This window comes from Sminthopsis crassicaudata, chromosome 1 (assembly GCF_048593235.1).
Source record: "Sminthopsis crassicaudata isolate SCR6 chromosome 1, ASM4859323v1, whole genome shotgun sequence".
In the NCBI taxonomy this organism is placed as follows: domain Eukaryota; kingdom Metazoa; phylum Chordata; class Mammalia; order Dasyuromorphia; family Dasyuridae; genus Sminthopsis; species Sminthopsis crassicaudata.
The window spans coordinates 297,912,350-297,927,355 of NC_133617.1; the positions used below are offsets into that span (position 1 = coordinate 297,912,350).

At 33.5% G+C, this 15,006-nt stretch overlaps 1 protein-coding gene across 1 annotated transcript in view; it reads left to right on the forward strand.

Annotated features, from left to right (window-relative positions):
• The window catches only part of RALYL (RALY RNA binding protein like), a 758,144-nt gene extending 750,999 nt beyond the window's left edge, over positions 1-7,145 (forward strand). The window contains 1 exon segment of the mRNA XM_074278973.1: positions 756-7,145. Within this exon segment, the coding sequence (XP_074135074.1) occupies positions 756-778 (23 nt within the window). The 3' untranslated portion in view covers positions 779-7,145.
• The last annotated feature ends 7,861 nt before the right edge of the window (positions 7,146-15,006 follow it).

Genomic DNA, 15,006 nt, shown 5'->3' on the forward strand with positions numbered 1-15,006 from the left:
AACTTATTTCAAAAGATCTAAGATTTCACAGTACACTCTTCCATAGTTAGCAGGAACTAGAGATTAACCTTCTGATGGTAAGTCTTTTCACATTTAATTTAATTTTTTCTGACTATTAGAAAAGCCTCCTAATTATATCAAATAAGATAATATTTGTAAAGTGCCCAGCACATAGTAGGTATTGCATCTGTTTATTCCCTTCTCTTCCCCTTCCCCTTCTGCAATAGGTTTTCTGCCTTGTGTCTTCCTTTTCCAATCCATCCCCCCCACAGCTGCCAAAATAATCACTAAATAGTACTGTTATCTTTCTTACCACATTCCAATGGCTCACAGTTCTCTCTAGAATCAGCCATAAACTCCTAGAACTGGCATTTAATTACCTTCATAACCTGGCTTCAGACAATTTTTTCCCTCTTATTAAATGGTTCCCTCTTTTCATGCACTCTGTGTCCAGACAAACTGCCTTGCTTGCTGTTTCTTATACTAGACATTTCATGTCAGTCTTTCACAGGCTGCCCTCATGATTGAAGTATGATTCCTCTTCTAGCACCTTTTTGGACTTTTTATTTCTTCTATAGCTCAACTCCAATGCCATCTTCTCTAATGTCAAAGGAGTTAATTTTTTTTTTATCATGAACACCTTTGGCAGTCTGATAATGTCTAGTACTATTTTGGGTTTTTATTCATATTCATAGTAAAAGAGTTAGTTGGGGTTTGGTAAAAAATAATACTTTTTTTGCATTCTAAATTCATAGATCTCCCTAAAATCCATCCATAGGAGCCAGCTTGAAGACCCAAGTTAAGAATCACTATTGTACATAAAAGTTCCTGATTCCCCAAGCTGTTAATGTCTCCCCCACCAAAATTACCTTATATTTTTGTGTATATTCTATATATTCTTATTTTAAGCATATATATGTGTGTGTGTGTGTATTATTTTCCCCTTTAAAACATAAGCTTCTGTGACATTTCTGTATTTGTATCACTTATGCTTGATACATAATAGGCACTGAATAAAAGTTTCTTGATTGATTAGTTTATTCTAACTTCACTTACCCTATACTTGAAACCTTTCTAACATTGTTGGACCTACAACACCTTACCTTTCACAATTCCAGTCTTCGAGAACCCGGGTTCACCTCTATCCCATGGTGTGCTATTGCAGCAAAATTTTAATAGAGACATATTCCCTATATTTTCCCTTGGTAGTTACTGTACACCACAAATTGCGTTGTAACTAATATTTTTAGATCTACCCTCCAACTTGGGAAGTGTATTAAATCCCCAAATCAGAAGATAAGTCTAAAAATAAAAAAGGGGGGGGGGGGGAAGCACAACTTTTACTTTAGAACTTGTTTACCTAGTCAAGCAAATAATCAGTAGAATCTAAGAAACTCAGGAGGCCATGGACACTTAACACTACTATATCAAATTCAATACTCTGTTCAGTTAGTTTTCAATGATTATGCATTATTCCTTCCCAGGAGTAATAAAAATGCAGACATGGAGTGGTCTAATGTAAATTAGTCAAGCCAGAAGGAGTTAGAAAACCAAAAGATAGGTGGTTTTTTTTTCCCCAAAACTGGAATTTCTATAACCAAAAAATAAAAACAAATCCAGAAATTAAAAAAGAGAAATGCAAAGGCTAAAAAAGTAGCAGATATTTGAAAAAATAAAGTTTATGTATAAATACAAGTGAAATAGAGACTTTTATTTTTCTGTAAATGTTTGGAGACTTGAAGAACCCTGTCTTAGAAATGCAAATTCAAGTCTGTCTCTGATGAGTTTGAAAAGCAGAACTATAAACTCAGAGCCTTCAGCTAAATAAAATAAAATCTTTCTTCAGATCCATTGGAGAGAGCTTCAGAAATTCTAATCCAGACAATCTGCTGGTCTCACAATATGTTTTCAATGTAAGGTGATGTGGGGAGAATGATAACCCGTATTTTATTTAGCTAAAATAATACTGTGGCAAAATGGAACAATAAAAAAGGATTCTGAGGAAAATGAAACATAAAGGCTTTTGAGTTGTTCTTGTTTCTGCTTTTAAGTAAAATAGAGTTTTAAAAGTTAAAATCTACCGACATTTTTAAAAATTGCTTCACTTTCACAGGTAAGCGAAACATAGAACATCAAGTATAAGAACAAGGGATATCATAAAGGAAGGGGGGAAACATTGAGAGTAGCACAGAGATCTGATTAAAATTAAATCGTTTCCCTAAAATTAATTTATTTAGTCATTCACAATAAGACCTGCCTTTGAACTGATATCACTTAATAAAAGAGAAGATTCAGAATCAGGAAGGGCATGGGTTGAACTGTTACCTTTGATAAATTCTGACCTTGAACAAGTCCCTTAACAGCTTAGTGGTCCAAGCAACTCACTAAGACCATATATTGCAAAGAAAACTCCTGATTTGTTTTTGTTGAAAGAGTTCCTCCATCAGGAAATTCCATAGATCAAGAAATCATAGATCCTGTCACTATCCTTATATCTTGTATTTATTTATCTGTAAACATATAGTATCCAACTTAATAAAACGTAAGCTCCTTGAGTTCACAGATGTTTCACTGTTATATTTATATCCCCACTACCTAGCATAGTCCTAGGCATAGAGTAGATACATAATAAATGCTTATTAATTGATATAATTATTGATCATATATCCTGAATTGCCTAGGAAATTCCCAATTGTAAAAAAGAAAAAAACTGTACATTTTTTAGGACTTTGCAGAAGGAACAGCCTTTATCCAATAACATGTCCAATTTTGGGTTCAGAATACTAAATCATTATACCTACAGGACAGGATTAGAGATAGATAGTAGATAGTCAGACCTTCAACTTTAATTACAAAAAGAATCCAGGGAAATATGATAAATGAATTATGGGACATTTTTTAGTTTTTTGTATTTGCAATAAGAATGACTTAAGGTCATTTCAATGTGTGGATTTTAATTGAATTATGTGGCTTTCACAAAGGACTCTTGTCAGAAAATAAGTTTCTTTGTTTAATATTTCTTTCTATTTACCAGTCCAAAAGGAAGTAGGAATGATTATAACAAGGATTGACTAAAAAAAAAAAAAAAAAAAAAAAAAAGTGTATTCCTCCACAGTTGTAACCATTTTCTTGCTGAAAAAAAAATTTACATCTGGTTTTTGCAAATGAGCTTAACTGAAGTAGCTCAGTCTTACTTCTCTCCCTTCCATGCCACCCACCCCCCTCTTGCCAAACTGAGAGAGGAAGGAGAAGGGCAAGGGAATATATATAAAAGGTAAGTAAGCCAGAGTTCAGAGGAGGAATATCTCTATGTATGCCTATATAAATGGACCATCTAAAGTGTAGCTTATATTGTTACTTTTTGCCTTAGTTTCTTAGTAAAAAGCTTTTTTTTTTAGCTTCTTTACTACATAAAATATGTTTTTATTCATGTAGTAAAGAGTAAAGAATTTAAAAGAGAATGGAAGATAAGAAAAGAGGAGAAGCAAGGAGAAGCAAAGACATAAAAGGAGAGGACAGGATAGAAAAGGATGGAAGAGGAGAGAGGAGCAGAGAATAGAAGAGAAGAAAGGAGAGAGAAAAGAGAACAGGAGAGGAGATGGAGGAGAGGAGAGAAGAGGAAAGGAGAGGAGAAGAGAGAAGAAAAGAGAATAAGAGAGAAGAGGAAAGGAGAGGAGAAGAGAGAAGAAAAGAGAATAAGAGAGGAGAGGACAGAAAAGGATGGAAGAGGAGAGAACAGGAAAGGAGAGAGGCAGCTAGGTGGCGTAGTGGATAGAGCACCATCCCTGAAGTTTGGAGGACCTGAATTCAAATTTGACTTCAGACACTTAACACTTCCTGGCTGTGTGACCCAGGGCAAGTCACAACTCCAATTGCCTCAGCAAAATAACAATAATAATAATAATAATAATAATAATAATAATAATAATTTCTTCAGGCTTAAAGTTAGATTGGTAGTAATGGAAAAAGAACAAGTTAAAAACACTTAGAGGCTTTGACAAGGATGGTGTCTACAAATCAGTAACATAAATTTGTTCCTAGGTTAATGGGGTGTCTGTCTCTGAGATTGACAGTGTTAATTAAAAATATCAAATAAAATTTCACTTTCGATTACTTTTTTAGCAAATAATTTAAATGGTTTTAGAATACATCATAGAGAACCTGAAATAAAAATGAAGTACAAGTAACCTTTATAAGTACCTGTATTTTATTCAAAAAAGATGAAAGTATTAATAAGTATTGTGTGCTATTATAGTTCCAGAAGAAGAAAAATTATAGTAATGATGAATAAAATATCTTCAAAAGAAAAGATTATATAAGTATGTTTCCTAATGCTTTTTTTTTATTTGAGAACAGGAGTTCCTATTGATCAGTTAGTCATGCATGAAAAATAATTTTCTGACAGTCTGGCAGTTGAAATTTGCTGCTAGTGACTTTTTAAAAAATCATTTAAACTGGGATTATATGTACCTTATTGGAGAATCTAAAGTCTTTCCAATAGAATTTGTTAGACATTCAAAATAGCACCAATAGTCATGAAAATAACATTGTTACCTTCTCCTAATACCCATTTCCCTTTTATTAACTGTCTTTGATTTCTGCTATATATTCTGTGTATCCAATTTCCTTCATTTTCCTTTTGATGATAACAATAGCTAGCATTTTAAAGTTTGCAAAATGCCTTACAAATATTATCTCATTTTATCCTGACAGAAACTCTGGAAGGCAAGTGCTATTATTGTCTCCATTTATCAGATAAGGAAATTGAGATGTACATAAGTTAAATGGCTTACCCAGAGTTACACTGCTAGTAAATGTCTGAACCCAGATCTTCCTGACTCTAGGTCTAGCACTGTAACCAGTGAGTCCCGTTAGTGCCCTACCTGATCTTTCATATTTGAACTCCTTTTTGGAGTGGGTCCATTGGGTTGTTAGCTCAAATTAATGCCCCACATTTTACTGTGAGAAAATTAAGCAGTCTAATTACAGTACACTTTAGCACAAAAGCAGACATATCAACTATTTCCTTCCTCCTCTTGTTCACGAATTTTATCTCACTAACAAGATAAAAATATATTCCATCCATTTTCCATAATTATCATTTCATTAACACTCAAATAAAATACTTCTTAATATAATTTTCTTCTACCAGTGCCACATCATAGTTTTCTATAATATTAAATTTTCAGAGGACGGTAGGGACTTGAGTAATGTGTTTTTCTTTGTTCCAAGTTATATCAAGTTCAAAATAAATGAAATATGTTAAAAAGAAATATTAAAAAAACATTGATTGGATCAATGCACAACATGAAAACTCTCACTCAAAATAATATATATGGCAACTTAATGATGCTAAACATTGCCAAAGTTATTTGACCTTCTGGTCATACAAACCTCCAAGTTTCTAAGACCATCTATGTTGTAAAAACTACAAAATTAGTGGATTGATAAGACAAATCTGCTGTGTGCTCATCACATTCCATCACTTTTTCCAAAGGCTTTTGAGCTCAATGGTCTAAGTATTATAGCTGATAAATTGCTAGCAAAAAAATGTTTTCCCTGGATCTGGAGTTTTTTAATGTCCAAAAAACAATTGGTCGATTTCCCCAGTATTTCGAATACATCAAATTTTATTGAACTTTTTCTCACTGCTGGTGGGAATATTAGGTACAATGAACTTTAAAAAGCCCTTCAGCACAAAGATAAATGAATAGGTAAAAGTCGGTGTTGCCTTGATGAATATCAGTTCAAGAAGTTTGTAGTTGAGTAAGCTAAGAAAGTCATTAGCAGTGGTATATCTGACGGAAACTAATGCATTGTACCTGCAAGGCTATACTGAATCTAATAATCTGTGACGGGAGAAATGGAAAAAGTCATAAAGGCATTTCATTAAGTTAGAAATTGAAAGAAAGAAATGCATGCCCTCTTTTTCAATTTAATATATATTTCAATAGACTAGATCACACTGGGAAAGAAATTAATTATCACAAAGGGTCTGACCTTTCATTATCCCTTGGCTCATTATTTTGAAATTAATCATTTAGATATATATATTTTATGGAATAACATGGGTTTTTAATCTAGCCAGGTTTTGATGTTTTGGAGAAGTTACTTCTCATTTACCTACATGTATTTTGTAGTTCCTTCACCCAAGTAATATAATTGCTTAAATTCAACTACTTTCAAAGTTATTAAAAAGACCTCACAGATGAAAACTAATCAGCTTTCTCATTTATACTCTACCTAGGCATCTTCCCTCATAAATCTTTACTGCTTTAAGAGTAGATTCTGAATATGGAAGAAGGGCAAACATGCCACAATAGGATCAAAGTTAAGACCTTGAGAAGCTTAGTAAGCATTCTTATCAACTACAGCATGATAAGAATTCTTACCACATAATTTTTTTAATATTCTGCAATTTACCATATTTTCAAGAAAAGTTTTAAAATTCAAATAGTAATTTAAATTTAACTTTTTGAACATGTTTACTATAATTATGGCAAATAATAAAAGAGTGTATTTTATAGTTACCCTTTTGAGACTTTTGAGGAATAAAGAAAAAATAAGCCTTTTAGAGTTCAAGTGAATACTTTTGAATTGTAAAAAGCGGTAGACTAAATGAATACAAAACAGATTAGAAAAAAATTGCATTTTTTCCTCCAGTTAAGATTTGCTCATTTATTTTTTAATATAATTATTATTCAATTGAATTTAGCTCAAAAATTGATTAGATGCTAACTATATACTTGTTCTCAGTGACCTCATTGAGAGAAAAAATATGAATGGAAAATGTTATATGTAAGAAAGGAAATAACAATAAAGGAGAGGTCCAGACAAAATGGAAGTTGAAAATTGAGCAAGTAAAGATCACTTGCAGCTCCTGGGAGTATAGGAGAGAAGGGAAGAAAAAAAGATATTCAAAGAAGGCTTCATGAAATTGGTGTTACTTGAATTTGTCCTTTAAAGGAAAGGAAAATAGTAGAGTGATTAGTGAGAGAATGAATTGTTCCTATGAACACATAAGCATACATGGAAGTTTGTATAGAGACATATTTGGATGTGCAATAAAAGATTCCCTCAAATGGCCATGTTATGTCTCTTCTCCCATAAGTCAACTGTGTGGGACTACAGGAACCATGCCTAAAAGGAAGCCTAAAATAAATGTATATTTATATGCATTTATAAATTGTTATTTAAAATATATAAATATTATATATATATGCATATATAATATTTCTATATATAATATAATATAAATGGTAATATTTATTATTTTTTGTTTTTTGCCTTTTTTCATTCTTGTATTTTGTTTGTAGTTGGTTTTTCTGTTTATTTTATTTCTAATGAATGAGTAGATTTAGGTAGAATGGAAGCATATGTGAAAATAAAACTCAGTTTTTAAATGGACTGAAATTATGGATCTCCAACTGTTTAGGTCTCTATTTTGATGATGCTAGTTTGTCTGATGTTACATAATCTTAAGGCCAAATTTCATGAGTGCCCGACAACTCACTAATATTAAGTATTCTCTAAAGACATTTCTAGGCAGCCAGGTAGCACAGCAAATAGAGGACTAGACCTGGAGTTAGAAAAGTTCATCGTCCTGAGTTCAAATCCAGCCTCAGATACATATTGTGTGAACTCTTAACCTTGTTTATCTCAGTTTTATTATTTATAAAATGAATTAGAGAAGGAAATGGCAAACCACTTCAGTCAGTATGTTTGCCAAGGAAACCCAAATGGGGTCAAGAAGTCAGATATGACAGAAACCACTAAAAAATAATTTGTTTTTATTACCTTTCTCATTAAGAATCCATTTCTTTTACTTTATTCTATAACATGTGGAACAACAAATTCACCTTTTTAATATATTTTCTCCCAATTTCATGCTACAAAATTTTTAATATTTTAATTTTTTTTAATTTTCTCCCTCTCTTCTTCCTTCCCCTTCCCCTTCCCTAAGAGGGTAAACAATCGGATATAGGTTATACATATGCACTCATGTAAAACATGTCCACATTAATACATGAATAAAAGAAAAAGAATGAAAATGAAAACCAGCATCTTCAAATTCTCGTTCGTTCTCTGGAGGTAGAGAATATGATTCATCATTAGTCCTTTGGTATAACTGAAAATAACTAGGTCACTTACAGTTCTTTGTTAAATAAAATTACTTTTGCTGAGTACAATGTCCTTCTAGTTTTTCTCCCTTCACTTTGCAACAGTTCTTGTAAGTTTTTCCAGGTTCTTCTGAAATAATTTTGCAATAATTTCCCATCACAATCATATACCACAGCTTGTTTAGCCATTCTCCAATTGTTGGGTAGCCCTTTGATTTCCAATTCTTAGCCACTACAAAAAAGAGCTGCTATAATCGGTTGTACAAATAGATCCTTTTTTTCCTTTTTTATGTCTTTGGAATATATGGTATTGTTGGGCTGTCCTTTATTACCTCTATCATTCCATATTTTATTCAAAATTTTAGATATTGTAATAAGGGAAGAAAAAATTTGAAAGAATTAAAATAGACAATGAGGGAACAAAAAGTATCACTCTTTGCAGGTGGTGTGACAGTATGATTATAGAATCCTAGAGAATCAACCAAAAAACTACTTAAAAGAATTAATAACTTCAACAAAATTGCAGGACACCAAAAGTTAGTGTAATTTTTAATCAAAAGCAAAAAAAGAGTGTAATTATTTTCATTCTCCTCTTCCCCCATTCTTCAGCCACTCTACTGTATACTCTACTATATATACATATATATATATATATATATTAGTATACTATACAATAGAAGAAAGCCACACAAAATCATTTGACAGTTTTCTTTGTTTAATGAATTTGCATTATATATAATAAAGTTATCATTCCTAGAAAGAATTAGGACTCCATTCAGTCCTTTTTAATCTTACTTCAAATTTAATGTGGAATATATCACCTAATTGCCATTATTTTTCCCAGCTCCTTTTAAGTTTTGCCAGTCATCAGAATGTTTTTTTTTTCCTTTTTTGGTGAAGCAATTAGAATTAAATGACTTGTGCAGAGTTACACAACTTGTATATATAGGTATCTGAGCTCTCTTTTAAACTTAGTTCCTCCTGACTCCAAGGCCAGTGCTCAATCAGAATGATTTAAAGGAAATCTAGGCTAATAAGTCAGGGACATTGTACAGTTAAAAGGAATTTCAAATTTTAACTTAGACAGGAGTTTGGGCAAAAAAGACCTTTAGTGTCTTATAGAAGAAAAGGAATGCAAAAGACAAACTTGAAAATGCCTATGGATACACCAGCTATTTGGCTGGATACTACTGTTTGTGGTTTGTCTTAAAAAAGAATTAAAGATAGCATTTGCTGTTATAAACCAAATATGTAAATAACCCTCTATCCCCCATTAGGAAGAGGCTCATTGAAGCTAAATACCTACATAGGGCAGCAGAGAACAGCAACTCTGCAAATAAATTGCATGACATCAAGATCAGCTAGTGGCTATAGGGGGCAACAGTAGATCAAGTAAACTGCAATGCAGTTGTAGACCACCAAATAAGAAGGTAAACCTACTTATTGCAGACAAAGCAGAAAGTAGCAGAGAACAAGGTGAGGGCTTTGGTATCTCTGCAGAATTAGACACTTGAGATTTCCCAGTCATAAACATTGCTTGTACATGCGCATTTCTCCATTTATATCTAGTTGACCTTTTACTATATGACATAGGAGAAAATGTGTCTATTTATGGGTGAAGTCTTTCTTGGCACTTAGTTTGCTATGCTATTGATTACCTTTCTTTAATTTACCTTATCTTCTAGTTCCCAGCTTCTTAAACTGTGGGTCCTGACCCCACATGGGCCCTCATAACTGAAAGTGAAGTTTACAAAATTATGATTTATTATCAGTAAATGTTTGATTTGTATACCTATTTTATATATCAATATGCCCAGGATAATGTAAAATTTTCTTGAGCAAAAAGGAGTTACAGGTGGAAAAAAGGTTAAGAAGAAGAAAGAGAGAGAGAGAGAGAGAGAGAGAGAGAGAGAGAGAGAGAGAGAGAGAGAGAGAGAGAGAGAGAGAGAGAGAAGGAGGAGAAGGAAGAGAAGGAAGGAAGGAAGGAAGGAAGGAAGGAAGGAAGGAAGGAAGGAAGGAAGGAAGGAAGGAAGGAAGGAAGGAAGGAAGGAAGGAAGGAAGGAAGGAAGGAGAATTTGGACAACTCTAAAAGATGAAAATAAAATTTCATTTTTGTATGCATCTGTCAAAAGCTTCTCAGATTGAGAGAGAGAGAGAGAGAAGGAAGGGAAGGAAGGAAGGAAGGAAGGAAGGAAGGAAGGAAGGAAGGAAGGAAGGAAGGAAGGAAGGAAGGAAGGAAGGAAGGAAGGAAGGAAGGAAGGAAGGAAGGAAGGAAGGAAGGAAGGAGAATCTGGACAACTCTAAAAGATGAAAATAAAATTTCATTTTTGTATGCATCTGTCAAAAGCCTCTCAGATTGATACTAAAGTTTCAGAAGATAGGCTATTAAGCAAAGTATTCTCTTGTGGTTCCCTCCAGTTTTAGTTCAATGCTTCTATGATTCTGTGATCTTTGCTCCAATTTTCGTATTTTCCCCTTAACTTTTTAAAAATTGCCAAATGATTTCCACTCACATAACATGTTGCACTTTCAGATAGACCCATTTTAGCAGGATTTTTTATGACATTGTTAATTGAAGAGTTGAACCAAATCCCAAAATAAATATTGTTATCTACATATGTTTCTATAGAGCAGATTAATTTAGTTACATAATATTTTCATTGACCAACTGTCAGATTTCTTTAGGTTATACCACAAATCTCTTGAGCTATTCAGGATATTTTTTGCCTAGAAATACAACATTTTATTTCATAAAATAGAAGACATCTAATATGGAAATGCATGTTGTCATCTGGAAAGTGTGGGCTATCTAAAAATCAATTTGTTATGAACTTTAAGGTTCAAAGAACTTAGAAAACATTGATCATTAATGTAAGGTGAAATACCATTAAGACATGAGCTGTTTGGCTGCCAACAGGAATAGGAAAACAAAGCTATTCTGTAAAGAATAAAAATAAATCAGCTATGGAAAAATGTAAGGTGATACAACTTTCAAATAGTAAAATGAATTAATGAAAGTATGAAGAAACACAGTTTTCAAATAAGAAGTAAAATAAAAGAGCAGAAAATGGACTTTTGCATTAAAAATTGCTTAACTTGCCTTTAAAGGATGGAAGTTTCCGAGGTGAACCCTTTGGTGGCTGAAACAAACACAAAAAGAACTTTTATGTACTAAAAAAATCTCATTAATACAAGTGTGAAAAAAAACATTTTTCAGAAGCACAGAAAGGTAAGAAGATTGGTTTGGAAACAAAGGAATAATTAAGGCTTTAGGGGCATTATGGTCCCTCATCTCATTTGCATGTTTAAGTTTAAGTGGTTAAAAAATAATAAAATGATGAGTCAAAAAAATACTTTTTGAAGACTAGAGGTTGATTAAATAAAGGCTGCTTGTGTCATAACTAACAGAAAAGCGAAGTTCATGAGTTTTTGCTTCATTAGAGTAAGGTGAGTTAGTAACTAAATGATTTGGTTTGAGCTTTGAATAAGTTGGGGGAGGAGGAAATGGGAGCAAGTGTGAATAAATGGGCTGGTATGAAAAACTAAATCAGAGAGAAAACTGAAAGAGGAAAAACTAGGCTTGGCTAATCTGTGTAAAGAAATTGATAGTGGAAAATTCAGCTGACAAGATTTCAGCTATTCATTCCTGATTGACTGGAGAAAGACTGAAGCTGTGGAAATCAGGTGAATTGCTTTCTAGAGACATCTATAGTTTTGAATTAGATGAAATCTCTCAGGTACTTGCTACTGTGTCATGCACTCTTAGTGAAGAGGAAGAAGCAAAAAGCAGGAAAGACAGGTTTGCCCCCGATTTAGTGATGGATCAGCCAGTATTAATGACACTACCCATGTTACTGAAGAGAAGAGAATAGATATAAGAAATGTGGTAGTTGATCTGGTTTTCTTCTCATTGTTTTGTTTTGTAAGGTTTAATATTCAAGTGGTTCATCCGTTTTCAGCATATAGTGGCAAAAGGTCTAAGATATTGATCTAACTTGCCAAATGACTTTCCAGTTTTCCCAGCAGGTCTTGTCAAATAACGAGTTCTTATCCAAGTAATTTATGTTCATGAGTTTATTGAACACTGTGTTATTGAGTTCGATTGTTTCTGAGGCTTCCTTATCTAGTCTGTCTCACTAATCCTTTTTTCTATTTCTCAGCCACTTTCAAATAGTTTTGATAATTACTATTTTGAAATGTAATTATGTTTCAAGTCCTTCTAACCACTTTTATTCTGCCCACTTTACTGGAGGAGAGAACAACAACTTAGGAGTTGTATGTATGGTTTATTTGTTTGTTTTTTTTTTCTTTCTCATTTATTAAGATCCCAGCAAGCAGTGGGCCTATACAATAAGTGCTATTCTTATTTGAACATGAAACTTAAACTAAGTTTTGTTGTTCTTAGCATATGGAGGTGAGGGAAGATGAAGTTTCCACGCATTTAGGGCATTAGGCTTTCAGATATTATTCAGATCTTTGGTACCATTCCCCCTACTCTTTACTTGATTGCAGATCCCTGCTTCCATTTCTTTATGATTTCTTTTAAAATATGAATTAAAAATAACTTTGTTTGCTTTAAATTTCTCCCCTTTTTGTGCCCCATGCAAGATCATTCACAGTAGTATTATCATAATTTTTTCTCTGATAGCCACATTTCTTCCTTGATTTATCTTCGCTTTTAGAGTTTCAAGCCATATCATCATGCCTAATATATAGTTGAAGTTTTGAAAAATCTACTTCCTTAAATCTATGAAACACATCTGATCATTGCCTAACCTTTTGCCAGTCTTGATTGTCATCAATGATCTAGGAATTGTTTCCCTTGATCCCCATTGCAACCACTTCACCAAAATTAGTTCCTTTTTGTTCAGATTTGGATCCTAAATAGTTTTTTCCCCTTGGTTATTTTCCTCATCTTCTGAAATATATGTGACCTGAGTCTCAAAACCTATTGGATTGGATTCTCTCCTCATTGCTTGTGAGGAATTTCCCATGTCTGTGTGAGAGATGGTGAGTAGCTAGCAAGAGCAGGAGAAAGGGAAGTAGAGCTTAGAATTTCTCCAAGTTTTCTCAGTCTCAGGGCTGCAGTTGTTTCTTGCACTTTTGGTCTCCAGCTTCAGGAGACAAGATGGATGGTACCAATACTACTTCAGATTGCTGAAGAGAGAACAAGACCCTGGGAAGAAGTCAAATGAAAGAAGCTACTATCTCTATCATGTCCCTTACAAGCCCCTTGCTGCAGTAAAGACAGTAAAGGGAAATTTCCCTTTGAATGAGATCTGGGACTCCCTATTTTGATTAAGCTGAATTATCTTGCTCCCAATGAAAAAGCTTCCTCACTTTGTATCATCCAGTATATATTCAATGTTCATTTTCCCTAATTCCTGTTTTACTATTGCCTGGCATGAATGGATTTCTTTTCTAATTTTTAGCTATGTAAAACTAAGTTTAAAAATGTTAACAAATGATAAATAATGACCCTCACTTATCATACCCATTCTACAGCTTTCCATTGCCCCCTGCATGGTAATTAATTTGTATTTCTTTGAACATTATTATGTTCCATATCTCTAAGTTATACAAAAACACTATGAGATCAATGGTATTTAAAAATATTTCCACAAGAGGATTGGAATCACAAAGGGTACTTAGCAATTTTCTGAAATTATCAAGTCCACTGTTCTATTTCATTCTGAGTCCAATTGTCCCCATTGAGGAAACTGAGATTATAGGTGTGGCAAACTTTAAGCATCCCATCCTGTCTCCATTGTCAGGACTTTAATGGAATCCTGTGCACCTTGTCACACAAAAAGAAGGCCAAATTCTTAAGACAATCTTGTTAACATATCCAAGATCTTCTCAACTATCTCATTATACAGTTACTCAAGACATGGGAAATTGATCTTGACTAGGACCCCCCCTAATTTCTCCCTGTCTGGGGCCCTTATTTTTATTCTCCCTCCCCCTTTAACCTTAAATAGCCTCCTTCACTCACAACCCATTTCTAAATCATTTTGATTTTGCCCCTGAGCCTTTTCACATCAATAAAGGGCCCTTGTGACTAAGATAATGTCTTTAGTGAATTCTTCACAGTCCCAACCACTCTCCCACAACCTGCTACTTCTTCAGTTTTGTAAATCACCGGTAGGAGAAACACAGTAATGATGTGCTACTAGTACAGTCTTTATATTTATATTTAGGTTTGCAGGATCTCTACCACATAGGCCAGCACAGATTTTTTTGCTGACAAAATAGCTGTCCCCAAGACTTGATTGGTCTCGAAGGATAAGGCTTAAGACTTTCTTGAGAGCTTTCTTTTCACCAAAGGTCATAAAAGATTCAGGTCCACTGAGGAGTCAAGTGTCCCTGAGACTTGGTGGATGACCCACTGCTGTGAATTAGTTACCACACCCAGTAAACCAGACACATGTTTTTGTATGAAAATAAGGATGTGAATGGGGGATAAGAGTAGCTATTATTCACCTGAATCAGTGCTATAATGTTGCTGACTGTCCTCTCCATAGAATGGCTTTAAAAAGCTCCTTTTATTAATCATTAGATCTCAAATATGAACTGTTTGAGTCATGTAGATGACTCAAAAAAAGACCCTGAAAGATTTTGCTCTTATTACATGAGGTTTTCCCTTGGAGAAGCTCAGTACCTTGACAACTGTTTTATTATGAAGTTGTGGGTATATGCCTATGTCTTAATAGTTTTAAAAGGCTGTTTACATAAAGTGTTATGAGAGAAAATTCTAATTCTTAATAATTGAACATTAACATAATTACTTTTAAAGTAATAATTTAGAAGAGCTGTCATGTTATGTTGTCATCCCCTTAGTTAATTACCTGAGTAATTTGATTGCTCATTATTCCACTGATAGCTA